Source organism: Oncorhynchus tshawytscha, linkage group LG01 (assembly GCF_018296145.1).
Source record: "Oncorhynchus tshawytscha isolate Ot180627B linkage group LG01, Otsh_v2.0, whole genome shotgun sequence".
Taxonomy (NCBI): domain Eukaryota; kingdom Metazoa; phylum Chordata; class Actinopteri; order Salmoniformes; family Salmonidae; genus Oncorhynchus; species Oncorhynchus tshawytscha.
This window is the reverse complement of record NC_056429.1, coordinates 37,665,214-37,685,335: the sequence shown is the minus strand read 5'-3', so window position 1 is coordinate 37,685,335 and position 20,122 is coordinate 37,665,214. Positions and strand designations below refer to the sequence as shown.

At 41.5% G+C, this 20,122-nt stretch overlaps 1 protein-coding gene across 2 annotated transcripts in view; it reads right to left on the bottom strand.

Annotated features, from left to right (window-relative positions):
* Nucleotides 1-289: 289 nt before the first annotated feature.
* LOC112250259 (rhophilin-1) overlaps nucleotides 290-20,122 on the bottom strand; it is a 65,565-nt gene continuing 45,732 nt past the window's right edge. Inside the window, exons 13-16 of one of the 2 annotated variants that reach the window (XM_024420250.2) lie at nucleotides 10,006-10,082; nucleotides 4,054-4,200; nucleotides 3,779-3,931; nucleotides 290-3,626 (exon numbers count right to left, since the gene is read on the bottom strand). In XM_024420250.2, coding sequence (XP_024276018.1) covers nucleotides 3,417-3,626; nucleotides 3,779-3,931; nucleotides 4,054-4,200; nucleotides 10,006-10,082 — 587 coding nt within the window. In that variant the 3' untranslated portion in view covers nucleotides 290-3,416. Of the gene's footprint in view, nucleotides 3,627-3,778; nucleotides 3,932-4,053; nucleotides 4,201-9,669; nucleotides 9,738-10,005; nucleotides 10,083-20,122 lie in introns of those variants that run through there. The other variant, XR_006083272.1, reaches the window with a different exon arrangement.

Here is a 20,122-nt window from a genome sequence, read left to right as displayed (position 1 = left end):
AGACCTGTCAGCAACAGGTGTGGCTGAAATAGCCAAATCCACAAATTTGAAGGGGTGTCCACATAAGTTTGCTTATATAGTGTACATCTGTCTGCTTTAAAATACTTCCACAAACCAATCTGGCCCCATCTGACACAATAGCCTGGATATAGTGACACCTGCTGGAAACCACTAAACACACATTATGCTGGTAACTATTTTGATGCTGGTAACAACTGAACATAACCCTGAGAACCACCAGAATCTGTTAGCATCAATGGAGACAAATCAGTGTGAGAGAGAGACAATGCATTGATCCACTCCTTTAATTCATCAACAAAATTCTGTGCAAATACTCTACAAATAACACACACATGAAAAGGATTCACGTGCATGCGCACAAGCACACCTCAAAAGAGGAATTGATGGTTGATCATATGAGCAGCCAGCCATGATTATCAGTCTTTCACATAATAAACAAAAGAAATACAAATCCCTTTACACAATTACACTCACTCAAACAAGAAACCACAGATCACAATGGCAGACTTAATTCACAATCTGAAATACACATCTCAATCATTATTTTGAAAAAAAAAAGACAAATGGATTACAATTTAAAATAGTGTTTGCATCCAAATATTGAAAATGTTATAAAAAAAAAAAAAGTGTCTAACAATTGTGTCAGCTCTCCTCTATGCTTCTATGGTTACATTGATAGCTGGTTTCTACATGGTAGACTGTCCATTCTCCTATTCAACTCTACTAAGTACCAGACATATAAAAGTCTTTAGTCAATCCCCTAATGTGCATATTACCACGTTAACCATTTCAGTGTCATGACATACGTAGAGCGTTAGTTTCTCCTCCTCCTATGAAGTCCCGGTGCATAAGAATGTCGTACAAAATTAAAGAAGAAAAACTAAAAAAACACACATAACACAGGAGGCTGCTGAGGGGAGGACAGCTCATATTAATGTCTGGAACATGGAAACTATATGTTTGATACCATTCCACTAATTCCACTCCAGCCATTACCACGAGCCTGTCCTTCCCAATTAAGGTACCATCAACCTCCTGTGACATAACTATTGTAGTGCCTTGTGGGTAGTCATTTGTACCCAACAATCAAGATGACAAAAGAGAAACAAAGAAAAACATTCACATCAAAAACACTGGTAGGAGCACAGAATGCAGTAACATGGCTACCGCTGTAAACTCTGTGTGCTTCAAGAAGCTGCCCACGTGTCTATTTTCAAAGCATTAAGCTAAGAACACTACAACAAAATGGAATAAACTGAAACATTCTACAAGAACCAATATCACTCCATAAAAACACAACTTTATGGAACAATCCTTGGATAGCTTTTCAGAATTCACAGATAAATTGGAAAACTAAATTCATAGAAACTGTAAATGACTTGGCAACAGGGAATACATTTATTTCCATGACAGTATTGAAGTAATTTTGGACTGACCAATATAGTTTCAAATACATGCAATTTTAAAGTTACACATCTTTTGGACATCAGAGCAACCTTGAAGGAATTTGATTTGAGTCAGATAAGGATGTTCATATGATAGGGACGATATACAAAACCTTGCCAGCAGCATATCAAACTGACAATCTCTCTCAAAAAAAAAGATAAACTATTGGAACCAAGACCTAAAAAGAACTGATGTTGGCACAAGATGGAGGGAAAGTTGGAGCATAACTCATGAAATTACAGTTAACGAAAATGTATGCTTAACCCAGTATAAACTTATCTATAGAATTGATGATACAGTACAAGACACAGAATTCACAAATTCTACAGCACAACAGCAGGAAGTGTAAAACTATAATGGGTGTGTTCATAAATTCACTCTGGAGTGTCAGAGAGTGAGCTCAGAGTGCGCTCTGGGCATTGGTAATATTCAGAACGGATATCAGATTGTCCACTGTTAATGGCAAATTCAGAGTGTTTCGCTCTCGAAGCGTTCAGAGCGCACACTGGACGCTCTGGCTGAGGAGTAAAGTTCATCCGAATGTTCTGACCTCACAACGGCAGTCAAGCACTCAAGCTAAGTGGCTAAAGTTGGCTAGCTTGCTAGCTACTGTACTTCCAGACATAAATGAGAGAACACCTCATTCAGACCATTTTATTCACCCTGGCAAAGCTGGTTAGGGTGTTTTCATGTTGTCTAGAGCATTGGTGACTGTAACTGTGCTGCTGGCAACAATTGAATTACTTTTTTTTGCTGATGTTTACTGACACCGTTCATATTGAAATGTTCGTAAATTCATCAGTTATTCTGCACTCTGGCGCACTCAGTCCAGAGAGCTCTGAAATCGGAGTAGATATCCAGAGTGAATTTACAAACGCATCCAATGACTCAATAATCCAGTCTTTTTTGTGGGCGGAGCTAGAAAGTGGGCTGTCAGAGCTATTACGATGTTACTCTTAATCTATAAGTATGCATATTTCAAGACATGGAATATAGGGGTGTTGTGAGATACCCAATGGGCTGGACGATTCTTTTCTCATCAATCATTTTGCAAAAACGTATATTAAAAATGTGGAAATCAATTCATTCGGCATCATTAACACAGAAAACAATGATGCAGTTTGAGGCCATGTGGCGGAAAATTATGCGGGCAATGGAGATGGGGGTGTGTGCCAATAAGTCTGGGCAGGTGTGATGTAGTTGATGTTTGTGTGATGTCATTTGTGTGCTTTGTTAAACATCAAATAAAATTAAATCTTACAACAACAAAAAATAAGATTCACAATGCTCTAGCTTGAGGAAGTAAGAGCTAAGCTCAGGTACTGAATGGATGTAGGTGTGACTGTTGTTTTTACTGTTGAGAGTAACCTCATTAAGACCGGAGTGGAAAAGCAAGACTCTGGGATACAGTAAACAGTAAAGTAAAACAACATGTTTTCAACATTAAAACAACATGATAACATTGTCTTAAGACCAGAGGCTGTAGTTTGACAGTAAGTCCAGTTTATCTTCTTTCAACTCTCTAAAGACCTTTAGCTGTATAGTAAGTCAGCTACAATAATACTGGGCCACAACTATTAGTCTATTTTAAGACAATTTACATGATGCTCTTAACCCCTTCAGTGACATATACCTGCAGTTGGGTGCTTTCTAAAACCACTGTAGTTTCCCTGGGCATCTGGACATAGCATCCCCCTCCTCTTCTCTTCGTACAATTCTCCTATTCGGAATGTTCCTTGCAATTGCTGCAATAATGCATTACAATATCTAGGAGTATCCAGTCATATACAACTCATCCTTGTATTGGAACATGTCCCTTTGCCATTCCCTGAGTGGTTTGTCTGTCTATAGCAGAGTCTGAAATGGCACCCTACTCCCTAGTGCACTACTTTTGGCTGTAAGTACACTGTATGGAATCGAGCACCATTTCAGCTTGCCCTCCATCTATCTCAGTACATGGATTCACCATCTCCCAGGTTTCCAAATGGCAGACTGAAGGTGCTGCCCAGTCTCTTGGTGACTCCTCCCCCTTCCCTGTTTTTCTTCCTGTTCCAGTTGAGTAAGGAGACGGAGCTCTGGGCCTTAGCCCCACCCATGGGCCGTTGGCAAGCGTTCTCTTTGTCTCCTCTGGGGGAGAGCATCACTGACCTCCTCTCCACCTGAACAAACACACACAACACACATTACTGATGCACCAAAGCACTCAAAACACACATGCAGACACAGTAATACATACACACAGGCAAATCACTCGAACGCACACACACAAAACTACCTGTGTTTCGTGTGTGTGCAGTGCTATGAAACATACCTGTGTGTCGTGTGTGTGCAGTGTGATGACGCTGAGCTCCACTCCTCGGTCACTGCAGCTCTTCAGGCTGTGGACCACCTCTCCATGTTTAGCCCACTTACGGTTCTCTCCATCCACCGCCACTATGTAGTCCCCCTCTCTCAGACCTGCCTCCTGAGAACACACACACAGTACATTCCAGTGGTGCATGAAATACTGTACATTTTCAGTTCGAGGCAATAGGAATAATAGGAATGCAAAGAGGGTTAAGACGAGAGACAGGGTACTACTCTCACCTCAGCACACCCCCCCGGCACTACTCCAGCCACCAAAACAGGAGAGTCTCCTCTGAGAGTTAGCCCCAGACCCCCCTCCCCTCGCTGGAGACACACCAAACGCACCGGCCCCCAGCGCGCCCGGGCACAGAACACTGACAAGGGACCCTGCAGGGAAGACAGCGAGAGACCATCTTCATTATACGACTCATCATTCATTTAAAGAAACATCACCATCAAAATTCAGTCAGTCATCGGCGTCATCATTTCCATTTAACTCATTTAGCAGACGCTCTTATCCAGAGCGACCTACAGTTAGTGCAGTCATCTTAAGACAGCTAGGTGGAATGAACATCATCATCATTGTCATCATCATCAGTCTTACCATTTGTATTTTATTTATTTAACTAGGCAAGTCAGTTAAGAACAAATTCTTATTTACAATGACGGTCTGCCAAAAGGCAAAAGGCTTCCTGCGGGGACGGGGGCTGGGATTTTAAAAAAATAAAAAAATAAAAACACCACGACAAGAGAAACACCACAACACTACATAAAGAGAGACCTAAAGACAACAACATAGCAGCAACACAACAACAGGGTAACAGCACAAAACACGGTACAAACATTATTGGGCACAGACAACAGCACAAAGGGCAAGAAGGTAGAGACAACAATACATCACGCGAAGCAGCCACAACTGTCAGTAAGAGAGTGTCCATGATTGAGTCTTTGAATGAAGAGATTGAGATAAAACTGTCCAGTTTGAGAGTTTTTTGCAGCTCGTTCCAGTTGCTAGCTGCAGCGAATTGAAAAGAGGGATGTGTGTGGTTTGGGGACCTTTAACAGAATGTTACTGGCAGAACGGTGTTGTATGTGGAGGATGAGGCCTAGAGGGTTTTATAAATAAGCATCAACCAGTGGGTCTTGCGACGGGTATACAGAGATGAGCAGATTACAGAGGAGTATAGAGTGTAGTGATCTGTCCTATAAGGAGCATTGGTGGCAAATCTGATGGCCGAATGGTAAAGAACTGCTCGAGAGCATCCTTACCTGTCGATCTATAAATTACATCTCAGTAATCTAGCATGGTAATCTGAAATCAGGGTTAGTTCAGCAGCTGGGGTGAAAGAGGAGCGATTACGATAGAGGAAACCAAGTTTAAATTAAACTTAGCCTGTAGCTATGATATGTGCTGAGAGAAGGACAGTGTATCGTCTAGGCATACTCCCAAGTAGTACTTGTATGAGGTGACTACCTCAAGCTCTAAACCCTCAAAATTAGTAATCACACCTGTGGGGAGACGGTCATTCTTCTTACCAAAACACATGACCTTTTTTTTTGGAGGTGTTCAGAACAAGGTTAAGGGCAGGGAAAGCTTGTTGGACACGAAGAAAGCTTTGTTGTAGAGGGTTTAACACAAAATCCGGGGAGGGGCCAGCTGAGTACAAGACTATCATCTGCATATAAATGGATGAGAGAGCTTCTTACTGCCTGGGCTATGGTGTTGATGAAAATTGAGAAGAGCGTGGGGCCTAGGATTGAGCTTTGGGTACTCCCTTGGTGACAGGCAGTGGCTGAGACAGCAGATGTTCTGACTTTATACACTGCACTCTTTGAGAGAGGTAGTTAGCAAACCAGGCCAAAGACCCCTCAGAGACACCAATACTCCTTAGCCGGCCCACAAGTATGGAATGGTCTACTGTATAAAAGCGTTGGCCAAGTCAATAAAAATAGCAGCACAACATTGCTTAGAATCAAGGGCAATGGTGACATCAGTGAAACATCCATAACCTGAGTGGAAACCAGATTGCATACGAGAGAGAATAATACAGATGTCAAGAAAGCCAGTCAGTTGAATATTGACAAGTTTAACACTTTTGATAAACAGGGCAAAATAGAAATGGGCCTATAACAGTTGGGGGAGATCAAGCTAATCCTTTTAAATAAAGGACGCACCATGGCTGCCTTCCAAGCAATGGGAAGCTCCCCAGAGAGGAGAGACAGGTTAGAAAGGTCAGAGATAGGCTTGGCAATGATCGGGGCAGAAACCTTAAAGAAGAAAGGGTCTAAACCATCTGACCCAGATGTTTTTTTGGACTCAAATTTAAGGAGCTCCTTTAGCACCTCTGACTCAGTGATTGCCTGCTGGGAGAAACTTTGTAGTGGGGCAGGGGGAAAAGAGGGAGGAGCATCAGGGCTAGTCACATTAGAAGGGGTGGTAGATGAGGAAATGTTGGATGGGCAAGAAGGCATAGCTAAGTGGATTAGGAATCCTGACTTAACGAGGTGGTGAATAAAGAGCTCAGCCATGTGCTCCTTGTCAGTAACAACCACATCAATATTAAGGGACATGGGTAGTTGTGAAGTCTAATAGTTTTCCAGAACTTCTTGGGGTTAGACCCACAGAGAGAACTGCTCCTTAATAACCTCTTGGAACTCCCTCTCCCGGAGAATTGTCATCAACTGACACTAATTAGCATAACGCAACGGACAAAAAAATATTACTAGAAAATATTCATATTCATGAAATGACAAGTGAAATATATTGAAACACAGCTTAGCCTTTTGTTAATCACCCTGTCATCAGATTTTGAAATGATGCTTTACAGCCAAAGCAAGACAAGCATTTGTGTAAGTTTATCGATAGCCTAGCATAGCATTATGCCTAGCTAGCAGCAGGCAGGCAGCTTGGTCACCAAAATCAGAAAAGCAATCAAATTAAATCGTTTACCTTTGATGAGCTTCGGATGTTTTCACTCACAAGACTCCCAGTTAGACAGCAAATGTTCATTTTGTCCCATAAAGATTATTTTTTATAGCCGAAATACCTCCGTTTGTACTTTGGTACGTTTGGTTGAGAAATCCACCAGAAACTGCAGTCACGACAATGCCAAAAAATATTCAAAATTAGATCCATAATATCGACAGAAACATGGCAAACGTTTTTTTATAACCAACCCTCAAGGTGTTTTTCAAATATCTATTCGATAATATATCAACCGGGACAGGTGGCTTCTTAGTAGGAAAGAGAGAAACAATGGCCGCATTTGTCTATTACGCACAAAACACTCTGAGAGCCTCCGGCTGACCACTGACGCAATGTTGTCGTTCAGGCTCATTTTTCAAAATAAAAGCCTGAAACTATGCATTGTGACACTAGACACATTAGGGAAGCCATAGAAAAAGGAATCTGGTTGATTACCCATTCACTGCTCAATAGGGACGCATAGGAACGTAGAGCTTTCTAAATAAGAGTCCCTTCCTGATTGGATTTTTCTCAGGCTTTCGCCTGCAATATCAGTTCTGTTATACTCACAGACAATATTTTTACAGTTTTGGAAACTTTAGAGTGTTTTCTATACTAAGCTGTCAATTATGTGCATATTCTAGCATCTTGTCCTGATATTTGGAATATTTTTCGGGGTTGTAGTGACCGCAATTTCCGGTCGATTTCTCAGCCAAACGTGAAGAACAAACGGAGCAATTTCACCTACAAAAATAATATTTTTGGAAAAAAGGAACATTTGCGATCTAACTGGGAGTCTCGAGTGAAAACATCCGAAGCTCATCAAAGGTAAACGATTTAATTTGATTGCTTTTCTGATTTGTGACCAGGTTGCCTGCTCCTAGCTAGTCATAATGCTATGCTAGGTTATCGATAAACTTACACAAATGCTTGTCTTGCTTTGGCTTGTTGTGGAAATAATCAGAATTTGTTGGTAACATAGGTAAGGTGTTTTATATTCATCATATGTTTGTAAGTTACTTCTCATCAGAATGGTATTTTTGTATAATACTGTGGCAGGGTTGCAGTATCTGTTCTATGTCAAGACTAAGTTGCATGGCCCGCAGAGAGGGGAGAGGTCAAAGTGTCATCCAGCGTGTATCTCTTGGCTCCACAATGTCTGTGTGCCAGTCAGTGTGTCTCTGTGATCTTGTCAAGATAGGATGAATTTGATATATGCCTGTTGATATGGAGGGTTGGTTTATGGGTTCTGAGTTTGAGAAAGGAGACAAAGCTGAACAATGAATTATGCCGATGCTGTCTTATCCTGTGTATCTTTGCTATAAAGGATCCCATTTGCCATTATGTTGGGACTCTCAACTTTTCATTAGAGATACTGAACTGTTGAAAGTCAAAAGGCTATTGCAATGTGGAGGGGGCTCTCAGAGAATTCATTGAGAGACACTGAATTACCTGAGAGTCACAGGATTGTGATAGAGCTCATATAATTAAAGATGGACTTTGATAACTAACTCTGACTTGTGTGTGTGGTTTGCTCCCATGATTTGGTAAATAGAGGAAATTTCCACGACAGGCTGTAAAGAATATTTTCAAAATCTGAGATGACAGGGTGATTAACAAAAGGCTAAACTTTGGTTCAATAAATTTCACTTGTGATTTCATGAATAGGAATATTTTCTAGTAATATTTATGTCCGTTGCGTTATGCTAATTAGTGTCAGTTGATGATTACGCTCCCGGACCCGGGATGGATAGTATCTAGAGGTTAAATGGGCCAGGAGAGAGCTTAGGGCATTTAGGGTACAGGCCGGTGCTGATGGTGGACGATAACACTCAGCAACAGTCAACAAAGAGCTATTTGAAAGTTTAACGCTTAAAACCATCATATCAAATTGTTGGGGGACAGACTTGGTGGAGACAACTGAGCAATGAATGTGTTCCTTGGTAAAAGATTGCCACTCCACCACCTTTGGAAGATCGGTCTTGCAGAAAAAGGTTATAACCAGAAAGGTTAACATCAGTGTTCAAAACAAACTTTCTTAATCACGTCTCAGTAATGACCAACACATCTGGATTGGAGCTGTGAACCCACATTTTCAATTGATCCATTTTAGGTAATAAGCTTCTAGTGGTAACGTGCAGAAAACCCAGGCTTTTACGAGAGCAGAAATCAGTGAAGCAAATATCAGAGCAGAAATCAGAATTGGAGCTAGCAAGGGTGTACATGCACATTTCTAGATATCATCAGCAGTAATACAATCAGGGCATGGCAGAGGACAGGCAGATCTCTACAGTGTTGATTTATGACACTTGAATGTGCATTAGATGGCAACAAGATCATATTGTACAGCAATTTCATCAGGTAACATGAATACAAAGAGGTGGTTAGAATAGGATGGGAGGCCACGGGAGTAGGTGTCACACCCACTTGGAAGAAGCTTTTTTTTGGGAGGCAGATTCCTTGAAGAATTCTTTTGCCTAACTAGCAAGTCTCTATCTGTTTTTTTTACCCACATGGAAAAGGAGGTCGTTAGCTAGCTATATCTCCTCAGTTTCGACGAATGGTCCTTTACGACATCCAAACAAAGTTGTTCTGTGGTATTTGAAATCATCTCCTGATGTGATCAAAGCAACAATAATGTTTCTTATTGAATTAATTTACAATTTAAGTGTCATGTCTTGGGTGGAGAAGGCTGTGAAACTCCCCTGCCATTATTGGTGTCAAGGGCATTGACACCTTTCACTTCACACCTCAGTGCTAATTGTCTGATCTGTTCTGTCCTAGCACGCTTGGTAGCCTTAACTTAGCATTCAGTCCCTATAAAGTAAAATATATCATTAATTTATTTTGTTCTTGGCTTTAAAAGTAGCTTCAGACTAAACATTACTCACTCAGTTCCAGGTTGGATGGTGTTTTCAGGTTTCTTGTCCTTCTTTTGCCAGAGCATTTTCTGTATAGACTTTAGAAATAAGAATCTTTGGTAGTAGGAATCCTTCAAGTTAATTTAGTCCAAAATCAGGTTGTAGGTTTGGAGTTTTGATTTGGAGTGAAGGTTATGTTGTGGAGTGTAGAATTCTGTATATGTCCTTGTGGAAAAATCCAAGTTTATCTAAATCCATCTTTGTGTAAAAACATGCTGAAAAATGTGGGAGCCCATCTGCTTATGTTCTCTCTCTCTGCTCTCTTGTGGACCACAAAAAAAGAATATAAAATTAAAAAAGACTTACCAGCCTTCGGAAGATGTCAGTGACTTGGACAGTGGAGAAATTGGGTGGAATTATATCAGGCTTCTGCTGGGTTTGAGCTGAGGAAGAAGAGGAGACAAATGATCAATTACTGTTTCTCACAGATAATCTGTAAAAATAAAAGGAAACGTGTGAGTAAATGAGGGATACAACGTATTTTCAAAGCAGGTGCTTAGGGTCATATATAAAAATGCCCAGATGCCCATTATTTTGGCAATCATAGCTAAAAAAAGAAAAGAAAAAGATCTCAGTGACTTTGAAATAGGGGTCTCAAAGGAGCATAGAGGGTTTAAATTGTGTGTGTGTGTGTGTGTGTCTCAGTCAGTAGATCTCAACCCAATTGAACATTTATGGGAGATTCTGGAGTGACGCCTGAGACAGCAATTTCCAACACAATCAACAAAACATAAAATTATTTAATTTCTTGTGGAAGACTTGTGCACAGCACATTGGTCAATGTTTATTTTTCAGTGTAACATTTCTAGTGTTGATTCAGGAGTTAAATTCACTCTGCAAGGGGTATAAAATAACCCCCAGTGTTAGTGTTAATAACCAGTTATTGCTTTACACTATGGAGAGTAAAACGGTTACATCAAAACCACACCCATCCTTTTCATATTTCCCAGCATGCCCTACTGAAGGTCAATACTTTAGGATTGTTTTTAGTACAGTGGGGCAAAAAAGTAATTAGCCAGCCAACAATTGTGCAAGTTCTCCCACTTAAAAAGATGAGGCCTGTCATTTTCATCATACGTACACTTCAACTATGACAGACAAAATGAGAAAAAAAAATCCAGAAAAATCACACTGTAGGATTTTTAATGAATTTATTTGCAAATTATGGTGAAAAATAAGTATTTGGTCACCTACAAACAAGCAAGATTTCTGGCTCTGACAGACCTGTAACTTCTTCTTTAACTTCTTGCGTCGAGCCATCCCGGATCCGGGATCGTGAATACAGCCTCAAGCTCATTACCATAACGCAACGTTAACTATTCGTGAAAATCGCAAATGAAATGAAATTAATATGCTAGCTCTCAAGCTTAGCCTTTTGTTAACAACACTGTCATCTTAGATTTTCAAAATATGCTTCTCAACCATAGCAAAACAAGCATTTGTGTAACAGCTAGAGCAGCTAGCGTAGCATTTAGCGTTAGCATCAGCAGGCAACATTTTCACAAAAACCAGAAAATCATTCAAATAAAATCATTACCTTTGAAGAACTTCAGATGTTTTCAATGAGGAGACTCTCAGTTAGATAGCAAATGCTCAGTTTTTCCTGAAAGATTATTTGTTTAGGAGAAATTGCTCCGTTTGGTGCGTCATGTTTGGCTACCAAAAAAACCCCGAAAATTCAGTCTTCAAAACGCCGAACTTTTTTCCAAATGAACTCCATAATATCGACTGAAACATGGTAAACGTTGTTTAGAATCAATCCTCAAGGTGTTTTTCACATATCTCTTCATGATATATCGTTCGTTGAAAGCCTCCTCTCTCCTCTCAATCACTGGATGACTGGACGGCAGCTTGTAGATTACGCACCAATTTAGACAAAGGACACCGGGCGGACCCCTGGTAAATGTAGTCTCTTATGGCCAATCTTCCAATGATATGCCTACAAATACGTCACAATGCTGCAGACACCTTGGAGAAACGATAGAAAGGGCAGGCTCATTCCCGGCGCATTCACAGCCATATAAGGAGACAAACAGGAAAACAGAGCTTCAAAAATTCTGCCCATTTCCTGGTTGAAGTTTCATCTTGGTTTCGCCTGTAGCATGAGTTCTGTGGCACTCACAGATAATATCTTTGCAGTTTTGGAAACCTTAGAGTGTTTTCTTTCCAAAGCTGCCAATTATATGCATAGTCAAGCATCTTTTCGTGACAAAATATTGCGCTTAAAACGGGCACGTTTTTTTATCCATAAATTAAAAGAGCGCCCCCTATATCCAAGAAGTTAAGAGGCTCCTCTGTCCTCCACTCGTTACCTGTATTAATGGCACCTGTTTGAACTTGTTATCAGTATAAAAGACACCTGTCCACAACCTCAAACAGTCACACTCCAAACTCCACTATGGCCAAGACCAAAGAGCTGTCAAAGGACACCAGAAACAAAATTGTAGACCTGCACCAGGCTGGGAAGACTGAATCTGCAATAGGTAAGCAGCTTGGTTTGAAGAAATCAACTGTGGGAGCAATTATTAGGAAATGGAAGACATACAAGACCACTGATAATATCCCTCGATCTGGGGCTCCATGCAAGATCTCACCCCGTGGGGTCAAAATGATCACAAGAACGGTGAGCAAAAATCCCAGAACCACACGGGGGTACCTAGTGAATGAGAGCTGGGACCAAAGTAACAAAGCCTACCATCAGTAACACACTACGCCGCCAGGGACTCAAATCCTGCAGTGCCAGACGTGTCCCCCTGCTTAAGCCAGTACATGTCCAGGTCCGTCTGAAGAGAGCATTTGAGAGCTAGAGAGTATTTGGATGATCCAGAAGAAGATTGGGAGAATATCATATGGTCAGATGAAACCAAAATATAACTTTTTGGTAAAAACTCAACTCGTCGTGGTTGGAGGACAAAGAATGCTGAGTTGCATCCAAAGAACACCATACCTACTGTGAAGCATGGGGGTGGAAACATAATGCTTTGGGGTTGTTTTTCTGCAAAGGGACCAGGACGACTGATCCGTGTAAAGGAAAGAATGAATGGGGCCATGTATCGTGAGATTTTGAGTGAAAACCTCCTTCCATCAGCAAGGGCATTGAAGATGAAACGTGGCTGGGTCTTTCAGCATGACAATGATCCCAAACACACCGCCCGGGCAACGAAGGGGTGGCTTCGTAAGAAGCATTTCAAGGTCCTGGAGTGGCCTAGCCAGTCTCCAGATCTCAACCCCATAGAAAATCTTTGGAGGGAATTGAAAGTCCGTGTTGCCCAGCAACAGCCCCAAAACATCACTGCTCTAGAGATCTGCATGGAGGAATGGGCCAAAATACCAGCAACAGTGTGTGAAAACCTTGTGAAGTCTTACAGAAAACGTTTGACCTCTGTCATTGTCAACAAAGGGTATATAACAAAGTATTGAGATAAACTTTTGTTATTGACCAAATACTTATTTTCCACCATAATTTGCAAAGAAATAAAAATCCTACAATGTGATTTTCTGGATTTTTTTTTCTTCTCATTTTGTCTGTCATAGTTGAAGTGTACCTATGATGAAAATTACAGGCCTCATCTTTTTAAGTGGGAGAACTTGCACAATTGGTGGCTGACTAAATACTTGAATACAACACTTTTGTTGGTTACTACATGATTCCATGTGTTATTTCATAGTTTTGATGTCTTCACTATTATTCTATAATGTAGAAAACAGTAAAAAATAAAGAAAAACCCTTGAATGAGTAGGTGTGTCAAAACCTTTGCCTGGACTCTATTTAAAATAGGACACGTTTGACTAGAGGGCATTCAAGTCTGGCCAATACTATACAGTGCATTCGGAAATTATTCAGACGCCTTCACTATTTACACATTCCACAGTTACAGCCAAATTCTAAAATAGATTTTATTTTAATTTCCTCGTGAAATCTACACACAAAGCAAAAACAGGGTTAGACATTTTTGAAAATTTATTTAAAAAAAGGAAAAAATAAATACCTTATTTACATAAGTTTTCAGGCCCTTTGCGATGAGACTCAAAATTGAGCTCAGGTGCACCCTGTTTCCATTGATCATCCTTGAGATGTTTTTACAACTTGATCAATTGATAGGACATGATTTGGAAAGGCACACACCTGTCTATATAAAAAGGTCCCACAGTTGACAATGCACATCAGAGGAAAAAAAGCAAGCCATGAGGTCAAAGGAATTGTCCGTAAAGTTCCGAGACAGGATTGTGTCGAGGCACAGATCTGGGGAAGGGTACCAAAAACAAGTCTGCTGCATTGAAGGTCCCCAAGAACACAGTGGCCTCCAACATTCTTAAATCAAAGAAGTTTGGAACTCTTTAAAGAGCTACAGTGGTTTCTCACTTAACCTCTCTTGGGTAGGGGGCAGTATTTTCAAGTCCGAATGAAAAGCATGCCCAAACTGACTTACTCAGGCCCAGAAGCTAGGATATGCATATAATTGGTAGATTTGGATAGAAAACTCTAAAGTTTCTAAAACTGTTGAAATGATGTCTGTGAGTATAACAGAACTGATATGGTAGGCGAAACCCCAAGGACAAACCATAAAAAATAAATAATAATAATAATAATTCAGCCTTCCACTGTTTCCAATGGCTTTCATGTTACTCTCTCCAAGATGGCGTAGCAGTCGGACGTCTTGTCTTGTCGTGTCCCTTGTATATATTGTATATATCGTTGTTTTTTTTAAACATATTTTTCTTCGCATATCTTTTAAAACATTTTGCTAAACCTCAACTTCCAAATACTCTCCTGCAACCCGCCTCACCCAATGTTGCTATTTTTTCTGAAGTATTTATATTTACTTCGGATCCGGATCCCCTCAACTGAAGCTAGCCAGCTAACTACCAGCTATCAGTCAGCAAAACATTGCTAGCGGTCTTCAGCAAACCGGTCATCAGCTAACCTTTAGCTCGGAAAGCTCTCGCCAGTTCGAACAACGCGACTCTATCCAGAGCATAACGGACCTATTATTATTTTTTATCCCCGGATTCCCACCGGATTCCCACCGCAAACGGAACATTTTCAACTGGATCTTCACAACTAGCTAATTAGCTAACCGCAACCCCGGATGATTACTCCTGGCTAGCGTTTCCACCCACTTAGCTTGAAGCTAGCCCGGCCAGAGCTCCTGTGCTACCACCGAAGCATACTCCTGGGCTACAATATCCGGATCCACGACCGGTCTATCGATGTCACCGCATGAAGAGGCATAAACAGACTCACCCCATCGCGACGCCCCCCCAAAGGCTAACTTTCTAGCCCTTGCTATCTCCTTGCTTGCTAATTCGGCCTGCTAACTGCTAGCTTGTTTAGCCCCGGTCCGCTAACTGCTAGCTTGTTTAGCCCCGGTCCGCTAACTGCTAGCTTGTTTAGCCCCGGTCCGCTAACTGCTACCTTGTTTAGCCCCGGCCTACTAACTGTTAGCTTGTTAGCACAGGCCTGCTAACCGTCTGAATCGCCGCGTCCCAAACACTCACTGGACCCATATTTACTTTCAATCTCTTTTCGATTTTTAATTTGTTTATACCTTCCGGTAACCTGCCTCACCCAAATGTGATACGGAATCGCTATTATTTTTAATTTTTAGAACACACTCAAGAACCTCCAGAAGCTAACCAGCTAACTAGCTACAAGCTATTTAGTCATTGTACTCACCAGTCCAGCTTCCCTGCCCCATCCACCGCTGCCCCCTGGACACTGATCACTTGGCTACATAGCTGATGCATGCTGGACTGTCCATTAATCACGGTACTCCATCCTGCTCGTTTATGTTTTATCTGTCGGCCCCAGCCGCACTCAGGCTCTGTGTGTAGTTAATCCGACCCTCCCTGCCTAGTCAACACCATTTTACCTGCTGTTGTTGTGCTAGCTGATTAGCTGTTGTTGTCTCACCTGTTTTAGCTACTGTTTTAGCTAGCTCTCCCAATTCAGCCCCTGTGATTACTGTATGCCTCGCTGTATGCCTCTCTCAAATGTCAATATGCCTTGTATACTGTTGTTCAGGTTAGTTATAATTGTTTTAGTTTACAATGGAGCCCCTAGTTCCACTTTTACCCCTGATACCTCCTTTGTCCCACCTCCCACACATGCGGTGACCTCACCCATTACAACCAGCATGTCCAGAGATACAACCTCTCTCATCATCACCCAGTGCCTGGGCTTACCTCCGCTGCACCCGCACCCCACCATACCCCTGTCTGCGCATTATGCCCTGAATATATTCTACCATGCCCAGAAATCTGCTCCTTTTATTCTGTCCCCCAACGCTCTAGGCGACCAGTTTTGATAGCCTTTAGCCACACCCTCATTCTACTCCTCCTCTGTTCCGCGGGTGATGTGGAGGTAAACCCAGGCCCTGCATGTCCCCAGGCACCCTCATTTGTTGACTTCTGTGATCGAAAAAGCCTTGGTTTCATGCATGTCAACATCAGAAGCCTCCTCCCTAAGTTTGTTTTACTCACTTCTTTAGCACACTCTGCTAACCCTGATGTCCTTGCCGTGTCTGAATCCTGGCTCAGGAAGGCCACCAAAAATTCTGAGATTTCCATACCCAACTATAACATTTTCTGTCAAGATAGAACTGCCAAAGGGGGAGGTGTTGCAGTTTACTGCAGAGATAGCCTGCAAAGTAATGTCATACTTTCTAGGTCCATACCCAAACAGTTTGAACTACTAATTTTGAAAATTACTCTCTCCAGAAATAAGTCTCTCACTGTTGCCGCCTGCTACCGACCCCCTAAGCTCCCAGCTGTGCCCTGGACACCATTTGTGAATTGATCGCCCCCATCTAGCTTCAGAGTTTGTTCTGTTAGGTGACCTAAACTGGGATATGCTTAACACCCCGGCAGTCCTACAATCTAAGCTAGATGCCCTCAATCTCACACAAATCATCAAGGAACCCACCAGGTACAACCCTAAATCTGTAAACAAGGGCACCCTCATAGACGTCATCCTGACCAACTGGCCCTCCAAATACACCTCCGCTGTCTTCAACCAGGATCTCAGCGATCACTGCCTCATTGCCTGTATCCGCAGTCAAACGACCACCCCTCATCACTGTCAAACGCTCCCTAAAACACTTCTGTGAGCAGGCCTTTCTAATCGACCTGGCCCGGGTATCCTGGAAGGACATTGACCTCATCCCGTCAGTTGAGGATGCCTGGTCATTCTTTAAAAGTAACTTCCTCACCATAAGCATGCTCCGTTCAAAAAATGTAGAACTAAGAACAGATATAGCTCTTTATTCACTCCAGACCTGACTGCCCTCGACCAGCACAAAAACATCCTGTGGCGGACTGCAATAGCATCGAATAGTCCCCGCGATATGCAACTGTTCAGGGAAGTCAGGAACCAATACACGCAGTCAGTCAGGAAAGCTAAGGCCAGCTTCTTCAGGCAGAAGTTTGCATCCTGTAGCTCCAACTCCAAAAAGTTCTGGGACACTGAAGTCCATGGAGAACAAGAGCACCTTCTCCCAGCTGCCCACTGCACTGAGGCTAGGTAACACGGTCACCACCGATAAATCCATGATTATCGAAAACTTCAACAAGCATTTCTCAACAGATGGCCATTCTTTCCGCCTGGCTACTCCAACCTCGGCCAACAGCCGCGCCCCCCCCTTGGCCAGGTCGCAGTTGCAAATGAGAACTTGTTCTCAACTAGCCTACCTGGTTAAATAAAGGTGAAATATATGTTTTTAAAAAAAAGTTTATTATGAGGCGAAGTCCTCCCAGATTGCAGTTCCTAGGGCTTCCACTAGATGTCCAGTCTTTAGAAAGAGTTTCAGGCTGGTTTTTGGAAAAATGAGCTAGAAATTGTAGTTTTTCCTAAGTGGCTGTAGTGTTTCCATGCGCGTGGGTGAAAGCGTGTTCTTTGTTATTTATCTCCGGTAATGAAAATACTATTCTCAGACTTACATTTTATCGTTTATTTACGTAATAGGGTACCTGAGGATTGATTATAAACGTTGTTTGACTTGTTTGGATAAGTTTATTGGTAACATTTGGGATTCATTTTGTATGCATTTTGAAGGAGGGAAACTGGTGGATTATTGAATGAAGTGCGCCAGCTAAACTAAGTTATGGATATAAAGAAGGACTTTATCGAACAAAAATTACCATTTGTGATGTAACTGGGACATTTGGAGTGTTCTTCAAAAGGTAAAGCATTTATTATATCGCTATTTCTGACTTTTGTGTTGCACCTGCCTGGTTGAAAAATGTTTTTCATGTTTTTGTATGCGGGGCGCTGTCCTCAGATAATCGCATGGTGTGCTTTCACCATAAAGCCATTTTGAAATCTGACACAGCGGTTGGATTAACAAGAAGAAGTTAAGCTTTATTTTGATGTATAATACTTGTATTTTCGTGAATGTTAAATATTTACATTTCTGTCATTTGAAATTCGCGCGCTCTGCAATTTCACCGGATGTTGGCCAGGTGGGACGCTACTGCCCATAAGAAGTTGCAGCATGCTGCGGCGCAGCTTGCATGATGACGTAGAATTCTATGGCATGTTATTTAAGTGTTAACCACCAATACCATTAATGCTAGTTAGTGCTAGTTCGTCCACCAGTTGGCATCTTTGAGAAGTATTTGATAGTCTTCAATAATGGCTGTACTAGACAATGCGGAGAACGCGGGAGACTGGGGTTCAATTTCCCGACGGGGAGGAAGGAGTAGGCTGTCCTTGTAAATAAGAATGTGTTCTTAACTGACCTGCCTAGTTAAATAAAGGTTACACTAAAAGCATAACATTTCTGCACCATAATTTTCTAATTCTAGTCTAACCAATACCCAAAGGGAGATGAAAATAAAAATCAATTATCAAGACCAGACCCCATGCTGGTCTCAGAGCAGTGCTAAAAAGTTGTAGGCTTTTGCTTCAAATCCTATTGCTTCTAACTTCAATAAGCTCTTTAAAAAACTAAAGAACTACACCACTTTTAACAGGACATTACTGAACACCAGTGAGACTCATTTCGCCTACGGTAGGCCTACAGTATATCGAAAAACATGACATGATTCTCAGCCAATAATTACACACAGGTGAAGTCGGAAGTTTACATACACCTTAGCCAAATACATTTCAACTCAGTTTTTCACAATTCCTGACATTTAATCCTAGTAAAAATTCCCTGCCTTAGGTCAGTTAGGATCACCACTTTATTTTAAGAATGTGAAATGTCAGAATAATAGTAGAGTGATTTATTTCAGCTTTTATTGCCTTCATCACATTCCCAGTGGGTCAGAAGTTTACATACACTATTTGGTAGTATTTGGTAGCATTGCCTTGAAATTGTTTAACTTGGGTCAAACGTTTCGGGTAGCGTTCCACAAGCTTTCCACAATAAGTTGGGTGAATGTTGGCCCATTCCTCCTGAGCGAGCTGGTGTAACAGTCAGGTTTGTAGGCCTCCTTGCTCGCACACACTTTTTCAGTTCTGCCCACACATTTTCTATAGGATTGAGGTCAGGACTTTGTGATGGCCACTCCAATACATTGACTTTGTTGTCCTTAACTTCCTGACTAAGGTCTTGAGATGTTGCTTCAATAAATCCACAATCATCCTTAATCTTTTAACCGATGTAAAACACTTGTATTTTCATGAATGTTTATTATTACTATTTTTGTCATTTGAATTTGGCGTTCTGCAATTTCACCGGATGTTGTCGATGTGGGACACTAGCGTTCCAATGAGCCCAAAGAAGTTAAGAAATTCAAAAGGTGTTATGATCCTATAAAAAAAATTATAATGGGAGGTACAATCCGTTAAAAGTAGATGGTCAAAGAAAACAGATTGCCTTGAATATACTACTTGATGATGAACAGTTATGGCTCATAAATCTATATAGACTGAATAATGACGATCCAAACTTCTTTGAAAAAATGTATTATAATCAAATTTGTCTCCAAGTTACAAATAATTATAATACACTGCTCAAAAAAATAAAAGGGAACACTTAAACAACACAATGTAACTGAGTCAATCACACTTCTGTGAAATCAAACTGTCCACTTAGGAAGCAACACTGATTAACAATGAATTTCACATGCTGTTGTGCAAATGGAATAGACAACAAGTGGAAATTATAGGCAATTAGCAAGACACCCCCAATAAAGGATGCTTCCTGGCTGATGTTTTGGTCACTTTTGAATGCTGGCGGTGCTTTCACTCTAGTGGTAGCATGAGACGGAGTCTACAACCCACACAAGTGGCTTAGGTAGTGCAGCTCATCCAGGATGGGACATCGATGCGAGCTGTGGCAAGAAGGTTTGCTGTGTCTGTCAGCGTAGGGTCCAGAGCATGGAGGAGCTACCAGGAGACAGGCCAGTACATCAGGAGATGTGGAGGAGGCCATAGGAGGGCAACAACCCAGCAGCAGGACCGCTACCTCCGCCT